Below are 23,638 nucleotides of genomic sequence, written 5' to 3'. Positions count from 1 at the left end.
AAAACACAAACAATTAATGAAGTAAAAACAACTCTCAGAGAGAGAAATGACTCATTTGTTAATACTGAAAAGGTTAGCCTCTATTCAGTTTTGTGCTGCAAATTCATTGGAACTTGGGCAAGCACTCCTCAGTCTGGCAAAAGCAAATTTTGTTATGATTTTAATCACTTTGTTATAATAGAATCATAGAATCAGTCAGGATTGGAAGGGACCACAAGGATCACCTAGTTCCAACTCCCCAGCCATGGGCAGGGACACCTCACACTAGATCAGGCTGGCCAGAGCCTCATCCAGCCTGATCTTAAACCACCTCCAGGGATAGGACCTCAACTACCTCCCTGGACAACCCATTCCAGGGTTTCACCACTCTTATGATTGTAAATGATTGTTTTGTCTTACAGGCCATGAAACTAGATCAAATAAAATGAGGAGCAGTTTATGTATCCATAAGGCTCCTGACTAATATGTTTCTACCTCTCAAAAACGCAGGCTTTACAGCACTCTGGGTACCTTCCCCTTATCCTCAGAACGGGAGTGGTTTTAATTCAGATATTCACCTGCTATTCAGTATCACAATTAATGGAAAACAAGGCATCAGACATACCTTTGCCACACTCTGCACACAAGTATTCTCGGATATTATCATGGACTCGCATATGTTCTTTTAACATGTCTTTTCTAGCAAATGATTTGCCACATTGCTCACAAGCATGACTTTTTACACCTTAAAAATAAATGTAAAAGACAACATAAACAAACAAAAAAATGTTAATGAAAAATGTGCACCTCCTAAAAAAACTGACTAAACTGGTGAATTAGAAGGGCAACAGTCCACCTGTGCTGTCAACCACATCTTTCATGCATATTGTGGCCCAAACTAACTTAGAAGACTTTGGAGAGAGACAGAGAAAAGCTGGGGGTTTGGGGTGAGATCTGGGGGAAAAAAATGAAATAAATACAAACCCTGAAGTAGGAAAACACCAAATAGCATGAAATAGTAATGAGCTGTTAAAAATGATTTTGCAATAGCAGTTTTCAGCCTGTGTAATGGTGAGAAGGTGGCATGAAGAATTTGAGGAAGAAAAGAATACAGAATTCGAATTTTTAAGCAGGTGAATCCCACATCATATGAACCAGGAATCTGGATTGTGTGTTTAGAGTAAACACCTTCACTAGTACTAACTCCTTTGGAAAACTGGTCTACTCTAGAAGGATAACATTGCAACAGTTACAATGCATAACTTATTTCCTGAAAAAAAATAAGGCAGGCACTGGCAAGAGAAACTTCTTTTTAATACTGATAATAATAAAGAAATGGAATATTTTTACCTGTATGTATAAGCTTATGTCTTTCCAGATTTCCTATACTGTTAAAAATCCTTCCACAGATCTCACATGGATGGATGTATCTGAAACCAAAGAGATCAAAACCTGTCATTCTTTTCTTGAGACAGAGTTGGTATTGAGGCATCTCTGTCACTAGCTGTATTTCATTTGGTAATAGTAATTACTAAAAAACATTCCTTGAAACATGAATGCAGGTTTTAAATGAGCCTCAAAAGACCCACTATGTTCTGCAAGCTTGGAGCTGTCTGGCATTGCTTGAATCATAGTTTCAGAAACTATTTACCAAAATCATGGATTGATACTTCACAAAACTCAAACTAGGAGGGTGTCAACTAGTAATTGTGAAGTGATTCATTAGTGACACATATATATGTATGTATATTTGGGGTTTTGTATTTCAACCTTTTAATAAACATTTTAACACTCATTATGAAGTTTCAGTTATTTCAGTATAGCTCAACTCTCCAAAAGCATCACTTCAACTTAAAAAACCCAGCTCCTCATATCAGTCCAACATGCGTCATCTTACTTCTGCACATTAGGATCAGGCAGGTTCTCCCGATGAATGACCATGTGTGCATGGTAAGTTGCCTTCAAGGCAAAACGTCGGTTACAAATGCTACAGCCATAGCCTTTCTCCTTGTGAACCTCCATGATGTGCTTCAGGTACTCCTTCCCTCGGCCGAAAGTCAGCTGTGGAATGAACCAATAGTGAATGCAAGGGAAAATCAAGTTCTTGTGTCACTAGATGGTTGCTGTTCCCACTATTGATAGGAGTCAGAGGTAGCAGACATAAATATCCTGTGCATCACTAGGGAAAAACTGTGAAAGTTGGATTTAGGTCTGAACCTCTTCGGCCACTACAAGCGCATTGCTGCAGGACATTAGTTAACTCATTTGGAAAACCATCTTGAGTTAGCATCTCTGCTTCTTACACTGCACAAGAGGAGGATCTTCAGTTATTTATGCACTGAGGAAAAGCCTTGTAGAGAAACACATTTAACCTCCACGAGCTGCCAAAGCAATGACACCACAGATTGAGAAAGCATCTTTGGAGTACGGCAAACTCTACTCTGCATAGCACACTTGGGCACTTACTCTAGAGCAGATGGTAATTCTAGGCATTGCAAGGCAGTGATTCCAGCTCAGCTCTTGGAAGTGCTACAACAGACAGCTGCTCCACTACTTAGCTCCCTGGGATAAGCAACCCTGCACATGCATTATATGTTCCAACACATCAGGGTAAAGTGCCACAATGACATGATCTTTTGCTCCGATTTTGGAACTAGTTGGGCATTTCTCACAGCACTGCACAGCTTGATGAAGGAAAAACAAGTCTTAAGAGATCAGAAGAGCTATTTCACTAAGATTCATTCATCTCTTGTTCTCCCTTAGGAGAAGAGATACATTTAATCCAAAAAAGAGCTTTCCCTTTTCATCTTAGACAACAACTTCTTTTCCACAGCTGTTGCCTACACATCTGTTCAAAAACACCTGCAAAAGTGCTAAAAGCCCCATCTTCCAAAAAGAGCTTTCTAATGTGAATGACACAATTACCCTCATTTGGAAGTATACAATATTATATAGCTTATATACTGTTTATAGTTGCACACATTAAGTGTTAGGTGTTAAAATGACCATGTTGAAAGCAAGCCTGTGATTAACTGCTCTGAAAGCGTATCTTCTTATGCTTACTGACATAAAAACAGTTTGCAGGCAGGAACAGAAAATTGAAGTATTATTATCTCCATATCTTTTAAAATGAAGATAAACTAAGCACTTCAACCACATTAAGGGTAAACTGTGAAATAAACTCTGGTTTCCAGGGGCCAAGGCAGTGGCTTTACTTCCAGAACTCCCTTGTTCATGTGTCAGTTTAGCTTTTTCCTGTTCCCACTGATTGCTCTTGCATCCCACTCACCCTAGCACAGCATCCTTGCCCAGTAAGGACATTGAATCCAGATGAGTCTTATGGACCCCATTCTTCCCCATAATTTATTTAATCAATGGCAAAAAACATGTAGTAAGAGGTTTAAAAAGTCTTCTCTCTGCTGACAACTGAGTAAACTATGTTCCTGCATGTTCTAATGCTATTCTGTTAGTCAGAGAGTAGGCCAAGAATAAGCAGTCACCCTGAAAATAAGCAACAGTCTTAATCCTCCAAACTGGATATCCACTTGAGGACCATCTGAGCTCATAAAAATTAAGCAGTCTGTGGACTGTATAATTCAGAAATGCAATAATGATTTTAATTTGCATGCAATTAAAAGGTAGCATAAGACTTGAATGTTCCTTTATTGTTTCTTCTTCCAGTCTTGCTTCCTTGCTTCCTTACACACAGGTAAGCATACATATGCATATTCTCTTTCCAAGCATTGAGCACTTGGCTCACAGAACACCATCTACGGTCTCCAGGGAACAGCATCACTTCATAGACTAGAGGTAACAAGCACTGCAGAAAAAGCAGCCCTGTGGACTGGCCTTCTCTTTGTGCAACATTAATGCTGCTTAAAATTCTGAATGATTTACAGACATCTCCATTCCTTCCCCCCATCCCAAAACAAATTAATTTGAAAGTATTTAAAGCTACCTGGCACCTTTTGCAGCTATACTTGTGAGGCTCAGAATCTGCACTTTCGTCAGAGTTGTCATCATTTTCCTCTGATGAGATTCCAATTTTACCAATGAACTCTTCCCTCTGGTGATCATCCATAAGAGCTATGTCCTGTGGGTAGGAAAGAATACTCTGTTTTAATAGGTTTAACTTCTGTTTCAAAAGGTTAACACCTAGTCAACTTTTTCTGCCATCCTGACTGCTTTACATTAACAACTGCTGTAGCATTACTTATTTAAAGCATCCTCCTGCTTCATTCATTGCAGGTAAACAAAGTTCCTCTGTCCATGACTAAACAAGGAACAACTGTTTATCCAAGCAAATAATACTCCATTTTTTTGTGTATGAAAGGAACTTTACTGTGAACAGAGACTCAACTTGTACAGTGTTACATCCATAAAAGCTTCTTTATGAGCACCACTGAGGGTATGATTCTCTTCCAAACCAATTCCTCACAATTCAGCATTAACCTAGTTATGTCAAGATAAGCTGGATTTGATTGACCAGTAAGGGTGGGTGGTATTTTTGTGATTTGGAACTTTTTGATTACACCAGGTAAGAACTCAATAAACAGGCAGTTATGTTGGCATATACAAGAGAATCACAATCACCTATGTCAAAAAAGCAGGAACAATAAGCTCTGTTTTGTTGTTTTTTTTTTTCCCCACAGAGAGGATGACAGTAACCCCTCAGCCCAGCCAAACTACAGCTAGAACAGTACATCTGTCTGCAGCCTTCATAATAAATTACTCTTCCTGCTTTAAATTGAGCAACCTCTGTAATTCACCCAAGGCCACGGGGCTAGTTTTTTCCATAGTGTTCAGGATCAGTGCTCTGTAGCCATAGCTAAAATACTTCAGACACGATAGTCCACATACTCTGCAGCAATCCAGAGATAGAAACAGAGCCAGAGGTAATCAGAGAACAACTCTTGCTAGGATGCTGTAGAAACATCCCTGCATAGGGTGCATAATCATTGTTGTGTTGCCAGTATGAACATGTGGCCATAACAGCCTCAATGTATTTATTGATATGCTTATGTGCCTGCTAAGTAACATGCCTTTTGGAATAACTTATTAACACAATACCTTAAAATGGACATGAATATGATCTCTTAACACATCCACCCTGAAAAATTTACGTCCACAGATTTCACAAGTGTACTTCTTGTCTCCATGTGTTAAAAGGTGTTTGTTCATATTGCTCCTACATGAAAATACCTAAAAGAAAAGAAGGAAGAAAGTGATTTTGTATCAGGTCCAGGAGGGCTATAGTTCTTTGCAAGTTAACCAGTGGATAGCACAGAACATAGTTACTGTCCTGTTTTGTTCATCTGGGCCTGAAACATGTAGGAGTTCTTGTTATCTAGTCAGCAGGCTATCTCAGAAGCTACTGGTACAGCAAAATACAGGTGTGCAGTTCCAAGGACTGCAATCGGCTGTTCATCAGAGGTGGGCTCCCAAAAAAGCTGCATCAAAATTACATAGGGTAGATGAAGAAATATTCTGATAGTGTCTTTGGAATCATGAACCTATGTATAAAAAGAAACATCCATAAAATCTACCTTCATTCATGCCAGCATCTACACACCAACTTCACTTGCTTGAGCATATCTTGCACTATGAATCATTAATACAATCACTAGTTAAACCCAGAGTCTTGGAACTTGTGCTAACAGCAACTTAGATCATGAGCGTTAAACACCCAAATGCAGCGGTGTCATTACTTCACTTTGATTTCACTTGAATTCACTTTGGTTTCTAATAGAAAATTAATCCTAACAGAAAATTATTCCTGATGCACACATTCAACTTTGGCTGTTTACATTCCAGCTGAAAAACTTCACTCTAAATAACGTACACCAGTAGATTTTGCTGATGGACACAGTGGACACATTACACTCTACACTGTGCTACACATCCTGAAAAATTGTCTAGTCTGAACTTCAGTTTTGTTCTCACCTTTATCCCACCACCCACTGGCCACAGTGTGCTTGGATATATAAGGAAGCTAAGGCAGTTTAAAGCCTAACATCTGGACTGGGCTGCAGAGCTCACTAGTAACTGACCACATGCCTGTTTGGGTTGCAAGGTAATTTGACTTGGCACATACCTAAGTGTACATCATTTACCTCTACCATCTGGCAGGCTGTGCCAGGTAGGCTGCTATTGTGGTTTAAAACACAGGCTGTAAGTTGTTACACCACAATAACTCATTTGGAGGCACTGGGTTGAGGCACACCGTATCCCTGGAGTATTCTTGGAGCTACAGTGAACAGCTTTGTATGGCACACATGAGGAAAGATGCCTACCTTCCCACACACAGGGCATCCTGAAGGCTCCTTCTTGTAGCGAACCATGTTTTCTGTGCTGTGCTCAAAGTCTTCTCTTTTCACACGCCTCACCCCTTAACAGAACAGTCCCCATCAAAAAAACAAAGCAAAAAAAAATAAAACCATGGTTTTCCACTCCAATCTGCATCCCCTTTTCAGGTGAATACTGTAAAGAAGAGTGAAACACCGGGAAAAGCCTCAATGCAGAATTTAATTGCTAACAAAAGGATCATTTCTAAATTAAAATGGTGTCTTAAGAATGCAAAAGCAGCCTGCTGAAGTGATTTAATATGGCTACACTGCAATTGTAAAGGGTCTGAAACCAGACATTTATTGTCAACACCTAGAAATAGGCAGATCTAGTGGGCCTTGGCACTTTGATCAGCTACCTGGCCCAGAAATTCCCCCTCACAGTCTCTTATGGAGAGAGAGGCAACCATCCAGCATCATCTTTAATGCTCAGTGAGGATTTCAGACCTTTTTCTCAGCTGCTTTCAGGAGGGAAGAGAGCTGCTGCTGTTGTGACACCTAAACATGAGACAGCTTGTCATTGCCATTTATCCCCTTGTCCTCTAGCTGTCCTTTAGTTCACAACAGAAAGGTCTGAAAAATCAAGAGCAAGCCAGTTCCAGTCATCCCCATCCAAATCACTTGTGGTTTTATCATCACGATTGCTAGAGGCATTTTAATCCATGTTTTGGCAATCTACCACCACCCAAGTTTTTACAGAGCCTTTCAGTATCTATAGCATCCTTAGATGTTTGAGATTGGAACAGCAAACCCTTAGAATCTCATTTTCTTACATTCTCAGGGTCTTGATGGCCAACACCACAGAGCATTCCATTTGTACTACATTTATACAGTAGTCACTTCCAAATGTGCATTGCAAGCTACTTGTCCATCTTCACATTTTCTAGTTACCATGCATTTCTTTATAAAAAAATAATAGAATTCAAAGAGTGATTTAAAGTCAAGGGAGAGTAGGTTTAGACTGGATCTTAGGAAGAAGTTCTTCAGTATGAGGGTAGTGGGACTCTGGAACAGGCTGCCCAGGGAGGTTGTAGATGCCTCCTCCCTGGGGATGTTCAAGACCAGGTTGAATAAGGCCTTGAACAGCTGAGTCTAGTTGAGAGGTGTCCCTGTCCATGGCAGGGAGGTTGGAGTGGATGATCTCTATAAGGTCCCTTCCAACCTAAGACATCCTATGATTCTAACATTAGCTAAACCTTTGCATGGTTAAGCAGTAGCACTGGATACAGTCACATGAGGCTTAAAATACAACAAGTAGGATCATCTCTTAGGAAGTTTTTTCATAGAATTAGACAATTCCCCTCGAGGATCTGTTACTATGAATTTCAATAAATGTCACATTTTGCTGAAAGCTGCTACTCCAGATCAGGTAACTGACAGCAAAAGAGAAGAAGAATTAAAAAAAGACAGCTACCATCCAGAAGACTCTTAATATGCAATCATTTTCTTAACCTTCTCACTTCTGCTGCTGTTTCAAGAGTAATAATTAGGTTGATCTGCAATATACTTACCTTCCAAGTGTCGCCTTTGATGGTCAAGCATGACATCCTTCCGGTAGAACATCTTATTGCAGATTTCACACGCAAACTTCTTATCCCCGTGCTTTTTCTTGTGTTTTGAAAGATTACTGTTTGTAGAGAAGAATCTGAAACACATCTCACACTGGAATGTCTTGTCATCTGTAACCAAGAGAAACCACATGGCTCTTCACAGATGAAAACAGATACTATACTTTGTGAGATGTTCTTTTGCTAGACCTGAGTTTTAACATACAATACGTCATGTAAAAACATGTGTTTTTTTTTCTTTTACTTTAAAAATAAACATCAACCTACTGAATTAATTTTGGCTATCTATGAGTTTATTACTGGAATGAACTGGAGAATACTTTTTAAAGGCAATAAATATATATGATGCTAACTTGAACACTGAATCATGCATCAGAGGGCTTGAGCACCTCTCCTATGAGCACAGACTGAGAGAGCTGGGGTTGCTCAGTTTGGAGAGGAGATGGCTCTGAAGAGACCTTATTGTGGCCTTCCAATATCTGAAGGGGGCCTACAAAAAAGCTGGTGAGGGACTTTTAGGGTGTGAGGTAGTGATAGGACTGGGTGGAATGGATCCAAGCTATAGGAGGGGAGATTTAGATTAGACATTAGGAAGAAGTTCTTCATCATGAGGATAATGAGGGTAATGCAACAGGTTACCCAGGGAGGCAGTGGAAACCCCATCCCTGGAGGTTTTTAAGGCCAGGATGGATGTGGTTCTGGGCAGCCTGATCTAGTGGAAAGCATCCCTGCCCATGGCAGGGAGGTTGGAAGGGACCTCAAGGATCATTTAGCTCCAGCTAGGGGGGGTTGATCCTTGAGGTCGCTTCCAACCCTGACAATTCTGTGATTCTTCATACAGACTATTTCCATTGCAGTCTAGCATATAATACAACTATGTTTGGAATAGATTGTTACAGCTGATTCAAGTTTTTAATGCTGTTCAAATCACTGCACATACAGAAACACAACATTACATGAACAGCTGCCAGTACTGGTTCCTAATATCAGCCAATACCGAATATTCCAGAAGTATAAAATCTCCAGACCACTAGGTTGCCATGGACCTATGAGGAATTTGTTTTGTATTCAGTAGTTGAGACTTCAGCTGGAACATGAAAGCACAGTCCTGTAGAAGGAACCTTCACGTGGAACGCTACAGCAATTCTAAAAGAAGCAACAGGTTGATGTGCCAAAGAGTACAGCAAAAACTACTGCTCACTTTGGTGACAGTCACCTCGGCGAAAAAAGTGAGTTACTGCCTTTGAATAAATACAATACTGGGGTCACTTGGCATTACTTCCCATTCTTCATAAGGCTGTGTTTTTGCACAAGCTGTAACCTCTAAAAGGAAGTGAGAAAACCTGCTTTGAATGATGCTGTAAAGGGCAATTACTCAGACGATTCTGGACTAGCAGTTATCATGGGTCCATAAAAGTAGTCATGATGTCACTTTCTAAGCATAAGATCACTCAACATCTATAATATGAATAACCACAAGGGATGGCTATGGGACAAAAGGACAGGTTTTGGTGACATCAAGAAAGAACACCTAGTGAGACTACTGCAACTCTAAAGAAAGCAAGCATGACAAAGCAGAAGAAAACTACACCCAGAAACCTGGCCCCCTTTCCAGTTCCTCTAGATCACAAAAAATTAGGTGAAACTTAGTTTCAGGAAAGAAAGTTAAAGAGAGATGGTTAACAGGGCATCTGTGAACATGCAAATGAAATACCAGTAAGGACATCAGACACTAAAAGAAGCAACACAGAAGCAGATTTGTTGCTCTGTAGATTACTGCCTATACTTCTCTTATCCCAGCAATGTAGGGAAGGAGAGAGGCAGGCTGCTTCTTATGATTATTAAATAAATCTAAATGCTTACTCCCCCTTTGTAGTTACTGTGCTGAGGAGGATTTGTGGACATCCCCACAACACAGGAGCAGAGACACCAGGAAGCAGAACAGTCAGCCATTCTCACCTGTCCTGCAGTTATGGAATTCCAATGCACTCTCTATCCGGAAGGCCTTTTCACATGTGGTGCACTTGTATCTGTACTCACTGTCAACCTGAGGATTGAAAGCAGTAAGAGGAGAAAAAAGCAAAGTCATGTCTGACAGAGAAAAGTCTCAATCTCAATTATTTTTTCTATTTCTCTCTTTTTCAATTCTTCTTCCTTCAACAGGATGTTTACATACCACTGATGCACAACTCTGATGCTGTATCATCCTGCCATGTTCCTACATATGAGCTCTCCCTCTCATGCACCTGTGTGCATGTAACAGCCTTCCTGATAACCCCCAGTCCACCACAGAGCCAGAATTTCTGAGAAGATGCAATGTGACTCATCCTCCTGCTCTAAAACACATGCCAGCAATCTGAGATCCTAGCACCTTGATGCCAAGCAGCAACAGAAATATTCACTGCTAAGGCCCCACTACAGGCATGTTTGATATTTATATGGCAGCAGCACAGATTGGCCCTCACCAACAGGCATGGTGCTGCTCCTGCAAACACTGTACAGCCTTTATGACACAGCCTGTACTCACAGAATTCACGCATGAAGTGATGCTGCAGGTGGGGATAAATGAAATAGGACAAGCAAGCAAAACTGGAACAGTTCTATTTAGAAGCACAAACTGAAGTCAGGTCTTCCCTAACTCTAGGTCCCGCTAACTCCAGCTTGTCTTGCTGTAACTTATGCCTGAAAAAGCTTTATACAGGAAATTCATACATGAAAAAGGGCTTGAATGCTCAAGAGCTCGTCCACGCTTTACAAAATTCTTCAGCTGTTGCAACAGGAGATGTTACCTCTCCCTGTCAGTCTCATTTTACTCACATGGGTATCTGCTCAACCATAATTGACCCAAACTCCCCAGCTAGCACCTACAAGCTCATTGTATGTTTTCATCTAACCTCAGAAATAGCCTACTCGTTATTGCCACTCACTTCATTCCTGCTGTGCTTGTATGAAACGTGCTGCTTCAAGCTCTCTTTACGGCTGAACAGCTTGGCGCATTCCTCACATTTAAACAGTTTGTCACCTGAGGGGATCAATCAAGATAAAACAAAACAAAGCAAGCAGTCAGTGACTGGTAATAATCAACTCCAGGCAAGACAGGGGGAACCAAAGCACAAACAACTACAATCAAACAGGCTAGTGATGAGAAAATTCAGCAATTCAGGAGATCCCAACAGTGGATTTTCACCTTTTCCAATAATTTGGTTGGGTCTCTCCATCCTTTCTCAGCAATCATTTTTCACGGAATCCTTAGAAATAGGTTATGGACCCCCACAACTGCAGATCACAAGCTAGAAAGGCATCCTGGCTTGCATTAGAAAATGTGCCCAGCAGGAACAGGAAAGTGATCATCCCCCTGTACTCAGCACTGGTGAGGCCACACCTCAAGTATTGTGTTCAGTTCTGGGCCCCTCACTATAGGAAGGATATTGAGGTACTGGAGCATGTCCAGACAAGGGCAATGAGGTTGGTGAGGGGCCTGGAGCACATGGCCTATGAGAAGCATCTGAGGGAGCTGATGTTGTTGAGTCTAGAGAAAAGAAGGCTGAGAGGAGACCTTATCACTCTCTACAACTACCTGAAGGGAGGTTGGAGCAAGGAGGGGGCAGCCTCTTTCCCTTGATGACAAGCGACAGGACCAGAGAAAATGGTTACAAGCTACACCAGGGGAGGTTTAGGCTGGATATTAGGAAACACTTCTTCACTGAAAGGGTTATTAAACATTGGAATGGTCTGCCCAGGGCAGTGGCGGAGTCACCATCCCTGGGAGTGTTCAAGTGCCCTTTGGGCCTGCAGCTTAGGGAAATGCTTTAGTGTTGACCCTTCAGTGCTGGGCCAAAATTTAGACTGAATGATCTTTGAGATCTCTTCCAACCAGATATATTCTGTGATTCTGTGAAAGCACTCAGCTAACACACAGCAATGTTACTCATGTGCCTGTGAAGCTGGGGTCAATACATATGTACACACTGAAAGGCAAGAATAGATGTGGAAAAAAACATCACACCCTCGCTCTCGTTCAAAATATTTATCGAAATTCAAATTTCAAATACTCTGATTTCACTTGTCATCAAGCCATTGAGTAAAATACCTTCACATGCTTTGGGCTGCATAACTAGAGGCTGTTTCCTGGAGACAGTCAAAATTTAAAAAAAAAAAAGAAAAAAAATTAATAAAAAAAAAGCTGCCTTAAAATTATGTATCCCAGTATCTGTGGGTAGATTCAGATTGGATGTTAGGAAGAAGTTCTTTACCATGAGGACGATGAGACATTGCAACAGGTTGCCCAGGGAGGTGGTGGAAGCCCCATCCTTGGAAGTTTTTAAGGCCAGGCTGGATGTGACTCTGAGCAACCTGACCTAGTGTGAGGTGTTCCTGCTCATGGCAAGGGGTTTGGAACTAGATGATCCTTGAGGTCCCTTCCAACCCTGACAATTTTATGATTCTATGACCTAAAAACAGCCTAGCTCTTTTAATCAAAGGTGGAACCAACAAGAGACAAAAATCAATATGCAAGCAAGGCAAAGCCAAACTCACCATGGGAACGGATATGCCTGCTGAGGTTGCTGCTGTTCTGGAAGATCTTACTGCAAATACTGCACTGATAGACTCGCTTGTGCTCCCCAAGCTGTTTTATCAGCTTCCGCCGTATACCATGTCTACTGGAGAGAATTAAACTTCTTTTGAGGGACATGGTGTTTTGGTGATGAGCAAACCTACTGGATTAGAGAAAGAAAGGCAGGGACTGAAAGGTATCCCACAGGTTGCAAAAAAGTTCCACCAGCTGGCAAAAGCTAGAGGAGTGTAATGCTAAGCCTCTGGTGGCAGGGAGGGGTGCCTGGAGCTTCCTCATTGCCAAGGTACCCTCCTGGCCACCCCCTGAAAGTAGCAGATGTCAGAGTGCAACTTGCTCTAAATTATCTTCACCCAGCACAAAAGAGGAAAATAGCAGCATTCACCAGCCTCAGAAACTCTCTTAGCAGGCCCCTCAGAGGAACATAAAGGATCTGTTCTGCTTATGCTCTGACAATTAGCACTACCTCAGTTTAGAAAGCTTGGCAGTACACACGCAAAAGGCATATGTAAGAGGACAGCAGGGCACCAAGAAGCAGGACTGCTCTATTTCCCAACACAGCCACCCACTGCAATGCATTTTTGGTGGCTCTGGCTCTGCTAAGGACTTCAACATATAGCAACTAGCTGTTTTTTTAAAATTATTTTATTGCACAAAAAAAAATTATTCAAAAAGCTGATTTTACCAAGACAAAAAAACAAAGGAATCTAAATTAATCAAATAATGTTTAAGAGTCTCCCCGAGGTTCTATTATACTGAAGTTTTCCCCTCCCACTGCTGTAAATCTGAAGTATCACATGCACAAATCAACATGAAGTCATTCATGACTTACAGTGACAGGAGAGACTGCATAATAATAATTGGAGTAATTTTTTGAACAGAACTCTCTTTTTTCCTGATTTACCACCAACGTTCAACAGCAGTTGATATTTCAACCTACAGCTGCAGGAGGCTTTTGGAATCACACTGAACAAAATGTAACATGATGGAAAATGAAAATCTTACGGTTTATACTCTAAAATTGTACCACAAACAGCTTACCATCTATGCACTCTTCCAAGTGCACAAGCCATCTTTATGGCACTCAAAGTCAGCTCTTGTAGCAGCAGCAGGACCACACCATTTCTTGCTAATAAAACCCAGTGTCTGTAGGCCCAGAAGCTGAGCACAGTAGTTACATGCTACATAATCTTAATTAATCTACAAGAAAATTCTGCATCCCAGAACACTTACTTTGTCACTGGACTGATGGTATTTGTGGTGTTAGGCACTTTTCCTAAAACCAATTCCATAATCCTCTCTTCTGTAGCTGAAGGCAGGGCTACCTCTTCTGGGGGGACCTCAGTTACAACCTCAGCTCCATGCTCCGCTGCAAACATCATAAAAATACAGTGTTAATGTGGATATCCTAGAAATAAAATCTCAAATGCAGAATTTGTAATGAGATGTGGCACTGAACACATTATTTGTCCACAAGCACATTAGCTGTCAATCACAAATAATGGATTGCTAATGAGCAGATAACATTTGCAAGACAGAACATGGCTACTGAGTGACAAGTAAGATGTAACCAACACCTCTTAAGGAGAGATAATTTTTTACCTTTTCAGCCTATAACTAAGGGGTCTGCATCATGACTTTTCCTACTAGAACATCCCTTGATGGGAGGTGAGGCCCTGAAAAAGGCCACTTTGAAGAACAAACCTTAAGGTAGAGAGAGGAAGGCATCTCTTGAGAGGGAGGATGCTTTCTCTGCTGTTCTGCCTTCCATAAAGCTAGGCAGGTCTCTCCTACCCACTACCCTGGGATTCTCTGAGCCTCTCCATTGCTAAAACCATCACAGGAGAATGCAGGTGATGTAAGCGTAGATGCTGCAACAGTTAGCGTAGACAAGGCCCTCAGAGACTGCTAACAAAATTCATAAATCATCTGGTTCAGTGATCTAACTAAAAACCTCCATCTTGTCTCCCTGCTACTTTTTAAACTTTTCTGAGAAGGCACCAATACAGATGCAGGAAGGGATGTGTGAATGAGGAGTTTTGTTTTACCTGGAGAATCTTCATCTTCAACAATGACAATAGGTGTTTCTGCTTTTGCTGTTTTGGGCTTTCTTCCCCGCCTGGCCTTCCTCCTTGAATCTGTACTGCCACTGGCTGCATTACAGACCACTGGCTGGTCCTCAGGGGAAGCCTCTGATGCTTTCTCCACAACAGCCTCGTTTTGGCCAGTTTGGGGGGCACCTTTAGCTTGTTCCAGGTGACTCAGCAGGTGCTCTGGGTGGATGGGAAAGAACAAGAGAAGATTAAAAGAAACTGTCATGGAATACTCAAAGGGATTGATTCAGTTGAAGCCTATCCATCAGGTCAATCTCATTTAGCAGAGACTCAACATCAAATTGTTTCAAAAGCAGTCACAATACCTTCCTTAATAAAAGCACAGCACCTATCAAACACGACAGTGATTATTCATAGGGACTGAATTTTAAAGAGATGTGTTAGATATCACTGTTAAAAAGGTTGTGCTCCCTCAAAAAAAAAAATCATCAAATAGTCAGAAGTCTTATTTTAAATTCTTTTGAAAACTGCATAAAATAGCTGCAAATGAAATGGGGGGGGGGGGAGAAGAAAGAAAAACCATATTTCATTACCTTGACTAAATCTGTGCCATAAATATCAGGCAGATTCACTAAGCATAAACAGGTATTACAGAATCACAGAATCAATCAGGTTGGAAAAGACCTGAAAGATCATCAAGTCCAACCTGTCACCCAAGCCCTCATGACTACTAAACCATGGCACCAAGTGCCACATTCAATCCTCTCTTAAACACCTCCAGGAACAGTGACTCCACCACCTTCCTGGGCAGCACATTCCAACGTCTAACAACTAACAACTGACCTTATCATTGACCTTATACACTGCTCAGGTGGTTCCTTATCCTTGACATTCCTAACATTCACATTATCTTAGAATCACAGAATTCTTTTTGTTGGAAAAGACCTCTAAGATCATCAAGTTCAACCATCAACCTAACACCACCATCAAACCATGTCCCAAAGTGCCATGTCCACAGGTTTCTTGAACACCTCCAAGGAGGGTTGACTCCTGGGCACCTCTAGGGTCCACCTCCTTGGGCAGCCTGTTCCAAATGCCTAATCACTCCTTCAGGAAACTTTTCCCAATATCCAACCTAAAATTCCCCTGGCACAATTTTAGGCCCTTTCTTTTCATTCTATCACCTGATACTAGGGAGAAGAGATCAACCCCCACCTCACTCCAACCTCCCCTGAGGATGTTGCAGAGGACAATGAGGTCTCCCCTCAACCTCCTCCTCTCCAGACCAAACAACCCCAACTCCCCCAGTCACCCCCAACCAGACCTGCCCTCCAGACCCACCACCAGCTCCATTGCCCCTCTCTGGGCATACTCCAGCATGTCTCACCCTGCCACACTGGCATCTTGCTGCATCTTCTACACAAGAGTTTTGTTTCTTCAACATCACAGGTTTTTATCCAGAGACTGACCACAGCCATATCCAAAATATCACTGTTTTACCTTCCCTGCCATCCTTTCTTAAAGGAACACAGAAATTAAAATCTTTATCTCGCTGCATTGTGGATGGGACATGGCTTTAGTGTCCTGCTCCAGAGGAGCAGAATTCTCCAGATACTTTTCAGTACACTCTCACTGATTTCCAGCACTTTTTACCTGTCAGCAGCTGGGGCTCCTGGAAAGCAGATGAACACACTTTACACGTCCACTGGCTGGACTCTGCTTCTGCAGCTCCACTGCCTTCTGGTGCATTCACTAAACCACAACAAGAAAAGATGCTGAAAAGCTTGGAAAATGGGAAGGTGGTAAATCCCCATAGCTTTGTCTATCCTGTGAGAACTCCCTGAGTATCAGAAGTTGCAATTTAAGTAGTAAGAGGCCCACAGGGGCAGCTGGGACCGCTTCAGGATTTTCCATCTGTGAAGGTAAGAAGTCAGAACATAAATTAAATGATGTCAGAAGAGAGTGTCTGTATTCCTGTAAAGTCCTGAGGGTCCAAAGAACTGGGATTATCAAAGCCACAACATGAAGTAATTTTTAGCACCTTTAAACCCAGGGTTACCAGTCCTTTTTTTGGGTCAGTTGAAGACAGAAGCAGAAGCCTCTCTGCTCTCTGTGAAGAGCACTGCAGAGTAATAACATTTGGACTAAAGGATGGAAGAGCGAGGACAATGAAAATTAGGTTTTAAGCAGTTTTATTAATGAGATGTTCTAGGAGCCACCATATGAATGTTTTAATTAACAGCTCATGTCAAATAAATAAAGAAGAAATTAAGGGAAAATGGAATTGGAATGAGAAAGAGAAAAAAAAAAGGGAGAACAATTAACTCTGTTCACAGTCCATTGTCTTTAAATCCTTGGATGATGTGCCTGAATTTGTCAACAGGAACTGATAAATCCAGACTGGTTCAGGGAATTTTTTGTACAGACAAAGCTGAATGTTCCAGTCCACAAAACTCCCTCCAAGGAAGAAGATGACACTGAAATAATGATTAAGTGAATGGCAGCACAGGAGGTTCAAACTTTGCCTCAGTTTCTGCCATGATGTTTTTTGTATGAACAGCAAATCAGTTCATCTCTCTCTGCCTGAGGACCTCATCCTTTTTAAAGTTGGTTTTTAATCCCTCCAAAAAAAGATACTCTGAGGAAGAGGTCATTCCCTGCTAGAAGTTACATTCAGCATTCTGCACTACAGAGGTGTGATCTCATCTGTGCTGTAACAAAGAATAACAATTCAGCAACAGAAATTCCTCCTTCATAGGCTACATAAAGAACCTACCTGAGAGCTCTGTCCAGAAGGCCAAAAATCAGCAAACCTAACCCCCACAATTCTACTTAAAAATAAAGTCATATTGGTAAGCAACATGGAGTAACTGTATCTGTCTCATGAAGCTGCAGGCCAGCCAAACTGAAAAAGTGCTATCTGCAAAACTGTCCTTGTTTTGAATTAGAACAGCACTAGCTGCGTTGGGTGATTCTACTTTTCGGCCACACCTCTTCCAAGAGACTGCACTTTCTGAAGTTAACAGCACGCTTTGAAGTGTCAGCTTCTAGTAGTGATAACACACAATGTTTCTAGTAGCTAGTAGCAAGAATTGGTATGCAGGCCAAGGTCATTGCTAAATCCTGCGTGCTATGCTGGGGACAGAGTAAAAGGCTGAACTTTCAGGAAGGACCCTGAATTGACCAACAAGGTATTCTATTCTGTATACATTGCATTCAGTATAAAGCTGAGGAATTACAAGGGTCAAGCATCTCGGTCCGTTCTGCCTTTGATCCCAATACACAAGTTCCTGAATCCAGTTCCAGAATCCAGCTTCTGCACCTGGTTCCTGTCTCCTGTCAAATCCAGTCGGTGACCTGCCCAGTGCCTGCTGCAGCATCAATGATGATGTGACTAATTGCCATCAGGGGGGCTGGATTCAATATTGGGTTTGGATATATTTGTATGTATCTTCTTTCATTATTATTATTTTAATTAAAGCTGTTTTTCAGCTCATAAAAATCTCTTCCTTATTCCCTTTCTTTTCTCCTCTGTGAAGGGTGAGGGGTTAACAGAGAACATCTGTCAGTCGTTTAGTGGCCAGCCCAGTCTCAACTCCTGAAAACCTAACTCTGTCTCAGAAAATGGTCTCCAACTCTGCACTTACTGACTCTTGCTCTTTAGCTGCCTCAAGCAGTAAACCTAGCTGTGCACTGGTTTGCCCAGAAGCATTAGGTCCTGTTTAGGTTTCCACTTCTTTAGACTTCCATGGCAGCTGCAGGGCAGCCCAGTTTACATGAAAGCACATTATCCATCAGTTGGCAGCTGCTTTGTAGGGCTTGGATCATAGAGTCAGAAGCAAGAGAGGCATGTTTTGTTTTGGAAATACTTTAGGATTCCCAAAATACAACAGGCAACATTTTGTTCCTATTGAAGTTCCACTTTTGGAAACTAGGATGAAGGACACAGGAGGGGCTGTTCAAATTCTTCCTAGTTTCTCCCCATCTTGGGGGGGAAAAAAAAAAAATCAGTGATGCCAAACTGAAAGACAACTGCCTGAATGACTTCACATTTTAGCTGTAGCAGCATCCAAGTTAAATGAATGGATTTTCTGAAGAATTGCTCTGCACTCATCTGCAACAACTCCGCTCCTCTTCTCCTGGCTGCTTTTAGTATTACTAAGCAAAATTTAGCAAAGTAACCTTTACAAAGAACAGACCTAGAATAGTTTTATTTCAGTCCTGATCCCCATACTACATACTCTGAGTTTACTTGTAGATGTGGCAATTTGTGTTAAATGGGCTCTTAATTTCATTGTTGCACTAACCAGAGATTACAGGCTAGGGGGGCACTGTGTTATATTTGACTGTGGGGACCAAGTTCCTTTGAGACCATAGTTATTTCCTGAGACAGATGTTCATTGCCACAAGTATCAGTATTGCTTATACGTTTATTTGGAGTTCCTGTAATCTAGAACAGTCTGAACTGTAACAGGCTTCTGGTAATTTGGGGATGGCCAGTGTTCTTTAATTTCCAAACACAACTGTTCTTATGTTCACACTCAGTCTCATGTTTTCTTTTAGAACCTCATCATTTGAACTATTTCACTTTGCACAGAGAGACTGAATATTTTCTTTGGGATTGCCCCCACCCCAACATTAACCAGCTAGAAAATCAGAAGCCGTTGTGGTTCCCCTGAAAATCACCTGCCTAAAGGTTTAGCAACCCCCCCCGTCACTTTCTAACCTGTGTAAGTATTTTAAACACTATGCTCATGAAAATAAAAAGAAAAATCCAGACTTTCAGATTCTCTCTAAATTAACTGCCAGAAGTTAAATAACCATATCTGCATATAAGTGATACATCTAACATCTCTCTAAATCTGAATCTGCCCTCTGTCTCCCTTAAAATCATAATTTTGCATACCTGCTGGATCAGCTGTTGGCAAGCTGGATTTCTTTGGTTTTTTATGGGGCAAGACAGCAGATGAAGATTTTGAAGAGATTTTGTCCCCCTCTTTATCAGATTCCAAAACTACCAAGCATATATCTGTGAAGAGGAAAAACAGTTCCTTTACTTTGCAGACCCTTTGATTCTCTTGCTCTGTGCTGGAGCCAGTAACCACAGTTGTAAAGTTCTGTCCTATAGCAAGCCTGCAAAAAACATTGTCACATCAAATCCTAACCAGAACATTGTTGTGCCTGAATCTCACTCAATGTGCCTTTCATAGTCCAAAGTGTATAGTACTTAAGAGAGAAAGCAGGATGTACCTAAACAATAAATACTCATCTGACCACAAGAATACAGGAACAGGATAAACTTAAGAGGAAAAAAGATGAAAACTCTCAATTAATACCAAAAGCAAACATCTCAGAATTTAGAAATCTGTCAATTGCATTGATTGAGCTGCAGCACTTAAGGCTCTGCTTACTGTTAAGATCAGCCATAAAGCAAGATGATGGCAACAGCTCCTCTTCAAGCCATTTGTCACCCCAAATTATACCCATCAGTAATAACCATTCAGGGAGTATTTCTAACTCCAGAGCAGAAAGAAAATGCCCTTGCAATGCTAAAGGATCGTGCCTTTTAGTAGCAGAAATGGAAAAGCAGAAGAAAGGAAAGGGGTGGAGGAACAAAAGCCTTCAGAAAATTCTAGTTTGGATTCTAAGAAATCATCTGGAATAGCAGTTTGCTCTTGAGCTTATCTTACTCTAGTGGGTCCCATGTAAGGCTGTATGAGATGAAAGTAGTTTTGCAGAACTATGTAAGACTTCTGAACAAACCTATAACATTTTCACTACAACTGAAAATGGAAGGCCTCTTTAGCAAATCCACACATATGTTCAGACCTACACTAACACTTGGGTTCCTCTGCTCTTCCACCCAGAAATGTTTGTCCTGCAACCACCAGTTCCTTATCTAAGAACTATTTATCCAGTTTGTTCACTCTGAAGAGGCCATCTGTCTGCAAAATCTCAGCTACATCAAGGTGAAGGATCTCATCCTTTCTTTTTGCAGGGTAACCACGTGTGCAGGCTAGCTTAATTCTAAAGTCTAACAAACTCAGGGTCAGAACCTGCTTTATAAACAGCACTGCTAACTACAAGAGTAGGGTACTATCAGTCCTTAGCAGGACTGGGCCCTTAGGAAGGAAAAAATGCCCCCACACATACCATTGGCAATACTAGTGACCTGCTTCAGCACTGGCTTTTCCATTTTTTTGGCGTAAAAAGCTGCATACCACACTCGCAGCTCAGTTCCTGGTGGGATGTCCCGGGAGGTGGTGAAGTAAATATCATTGTCATGCTGGAAGGCAGTTAAGTTTTGATGCTCATATTTGGTGGCTGGTCTCACCATCATCATCCAGTTACAATCATCTTCATTTGAGGTATCAAAATACACCAGGGGCCCATCCTTCTGGAACACCTACCAAGCAAAATATGCTTATAATAAAATCCTAATAAATAACACAAAGTTAAGAATAATTTTTATTCTCTGCTTTTGCAACGGCTTCCATTCATGCATGTTAGAGATAAACCAACCCTTAATACTTGCACCAGGCATGTTTCATGTATCAGTCACATCTTCAGATGAGTTTGTCTGGGACAGACTACCAGGGAACAAACTGAACTTGTATCCTAAGGATTCTTGCCACAGCCACCAGTTCCTCTTAAAATTTGAATGACTTATCATCAGAGAATGGAGAAGAATTCAAACAACACAATGTGAAACAGCCATCAGCCCAAGACACATTTCTAAACCTTTAATTCTAAGTTAGCTATTGTTGAAAATTAAGACAGACTTCAATTTTTACCATAGCATTTTTCCTATCAAAACTTGTCATGAGAAGAATAAAACAAATGCAAGACAGAAGAAAGGATTTATTCTGCATGTTCCATAAACCTAATGCTTATGTCAAATACACTAAGCAAATACAAACTGAAGAGGGACTCACTGAAACAATTGAAATGAACTGCCAGAGTCATTGTTCCTCTTGTATCATCACATGTAGACAGTGAAAGACAAGTAGTTTTGCTGACTGTATCCTAGCCCTGTCTCCTAGAAGGATGCTCACTTCAAACATGTAGAAAGAGGCTCTAGTTTTATTCTGATGTACCTTGCCCAAAGAATGCTTCAGCTGGACTGTTACAGGGTATGGCTGGAAGATGTCCCTAGTAACCCTCCTACACACATTTTGTTTTCCATTGTGTTAGAAAGCAAAAAACTATCACAGGTAAAACCAACTCCTTGCTTTTGCTTTTCATGTACCCTGTCTTACCTTCAGGGGAAAAACGGACTCTTTCTCCAGTTTGGCAACTCTCTTGGATTCAAATGGGCCAAACTGGGTACGTTTCACTAGCTGAGTCAGAGCAAACACTCCTTCAGTCCCATCTTCCAATTGTCTTATCTCCAAATTAGAAGGCAGAGATGATCTAAAAATTGAAGAGATAAGAAAAAAAATGCCAAACAAATCCACAGATTAAACTATTAAAGTGCTTAGTACAGCTTGGAGATGTACTGTCCTGCCCAGTTTCCACATCTAAGAAAACACTTTCATCCCCAGTTTCTATTTTTCCTACAGGCATTTTGAAATTACCATCAAGAACAAAGTACCTCCAGTGTCAGGGCTGGTAAGACAGTGGTCACTTATAATACCTGCTGCAGGAGATGATCTGTGGTAGTTTTAGGCTATGCCTTTAAAATTTTTTTCACAGATCTTGAACAGAAAGTAGCCAAATGTAAATAAATCACTATTGGGTGTAAAAAGGAAAATAATGATAGTTCTAAACAATCCCACTGGAGAGATAAGGGACTTACAACTAGTTGTATCAAAATAATCTCTCTCTTCTCCCTTCTTCAGGCCGGGAGATAGTGACTTGCTTCTGCTTGGCCTTGGCTGCATCACTTTTGTTGTGACTGGTATTAACTTCTCTGCTCTATCTCTTGTCCTTTTGATGTGCAGGGGTTAAGGGGGCGCAGGGAGGGTGAAGCTATTAGCTTCCCCTGGTCGTTGGTCAGGGGGGTCCTTGTGCTGTTCATTAATTGTAAATACCTGCAAATATTGTAAATCCTGTATATTTTGTACATATTCATTGCATTTCATTGTAGATTGTAGTTTTGGTTGTAAAAACAGCTTTCACTTGCTTCCAATTGAGCTGGTCTGGCAAATTTAATGTTGGGGGGGAAATTTTCAACCCACCACATGATGCATGCAGGTTTTCAGGCACAGGGAGATGGTGCCTGGCAGGAGCTGCAGCAAGCTTCCTTTTTGGGAAAGGCCAGAAAAACAACCACAGCCCCTGCACACATGCATCCAGTGTACACTGTAGTACACCAAAAGCACCTTGCCCAGGCAGAGAGGGGTCATGGCACCCATGCAGCACACACAGGACATTCAGTATTTGTTACAAAACGATCTTGGGAATACACAGAGTGGTCTACATAGCTAGCACATGTCAGGCTTGCTGCCCACATACCTACATTATCTGTCTGTGATGTTCCAAGAAGAAATAGGGAAGTCCTAAACACTATGTAATACACGGAGCCACCTGAACCCTCCTCCTTTTATGGATATGTACTGGATTTATTATTTCTTCTCCTTAGCTTTACGTTTTACACCTTAAAATGGATTTTGCTGACAATGCCTGATTGCCTTTCTCTGTAAAAATCACTACTTAGTGTTGTTTTCTCCCAACTAGATTTAGTCTATTTGTTTCTTTTGTCAAGCAAGAATGTTTTTGCTGTGCTGTCACATTTTCTGACAGAAGCAATACCCCTAAACATTCCTAAAGACTCGCGATAATTAGAGTAACTTGCTTTGTTTCTCAGTGAAGGAACCAAGCATTCATATGCATATGAAATCTTCACACACTTCTCAGGGGTACCTCTGAGTAGGTGAGAAAGATGCAAGTATTCTACCAAGGCAGAAGTCATTACCCCCGCTGAAACCTCAGCAAAGACAAGTCCTGATGAGCAGCAGGTTATTTTTCAGCTTTAATTCAGTGGAGTACTTAGGTGTGTGCATCAATTTTTCTATTCAGTCAAGGCCATGTGCTTCCATAGATTGAGACTTCAGTTTTCAGCTGTCAGTATGGCACCCATTCCATAGCAAATATGATTTAAAGAATTAATATGGGTGT

General features: G+C 41.3%; 1 protein-coding gene across 6 annotated transcripts in view; it reads right to left on the bottom strand.

The window, feature by feature from the left end:
- PRDM15 (PR/SET domain 15) overlaps positions 1-23,638 on the bottom strand; it is a 37,132-nt gene that overhangs the window by 5,146 nt on the left and 8,348 nt on the right. For 4 of the 6 annotated variants that reach the window (XM_054165898.1, XM_054165897.1, XM_054165899.1 and 1 more), the window contains exons 4-19: positions 21,778-21,931; positions 20,672-20,924; positions 19,425-19,547; positions 16,172-16,270; positions 14,513-14,737; positions 13,698-13,833; positions 12,428-12,609; positions 10,819-10,913; positions 9,851-9,938; positions 7,835-8,002; positions 6,273-6,367; positions 5,050-5,181; positions 3,938-4,072; positions 1,877-2,040; positions 1,330-1,409; positions 605-724 (exon numbers count right to left, since the gene is read on the bottom strand). In XM_054165898.1, the coding sequence (XP_054021873.1) occupies positions 605-724; positions 1,330-1,409; positions 1,877-2,040; positions 3,938-4,072; positions 5,050-5,181; positions 6,273-6,367; positions 7,835-8,002; positions 9,851-9,938; positions 10,819-10,913; positions 12,428-12,609; positions 13,698-13,833; positions 14,513-14,737; positions 16,172-16,270; positions 19,425-19,547; positions 20,672-20,924; positions 21,778-21,931 (2,249 nt within the window). The remainder of the gene's footprint in view (positions 1-604; positions 725-1,329; positions 1,410-1,876; positions 2,041-3,937; positions 4,073-5,049; positions 5,182-6,272; positions 6,368-7,834; positions 8,003-9,850; positions 9,939-10,818; positions 10,914-12,427; positions 12,610-13,697; positions 13,834-14,512; positions 14,738-16,171; positions 16,271-19,424; positions 19,548-20,671; positions 20,925-21,777; positions 21,932-23,638) is intronic. The other 2 variants (XM_054165900.1, XM_054165901.1) reach the window with 2 other exon arrangements.

The sequence above is a fragment of the Dryobates pubescens genome, chromosome 12 (genome assembly GCF_014839835.1).
Source record: "Dryobates pubescens isolate bDryPub1 chromosome 12, bDryPub1.pri, whole genome shotgun sequence".
Taxonomy (NCBI): domain Eukaryota; kingdom Metazoa; phylum Chordata; class Aves; order Piciformes; family Picidae; genus Dryobates; species Dryobates pubescens.
This window is presented reverse-complemented; position numbering and strand designations above follow the sequence as displayed.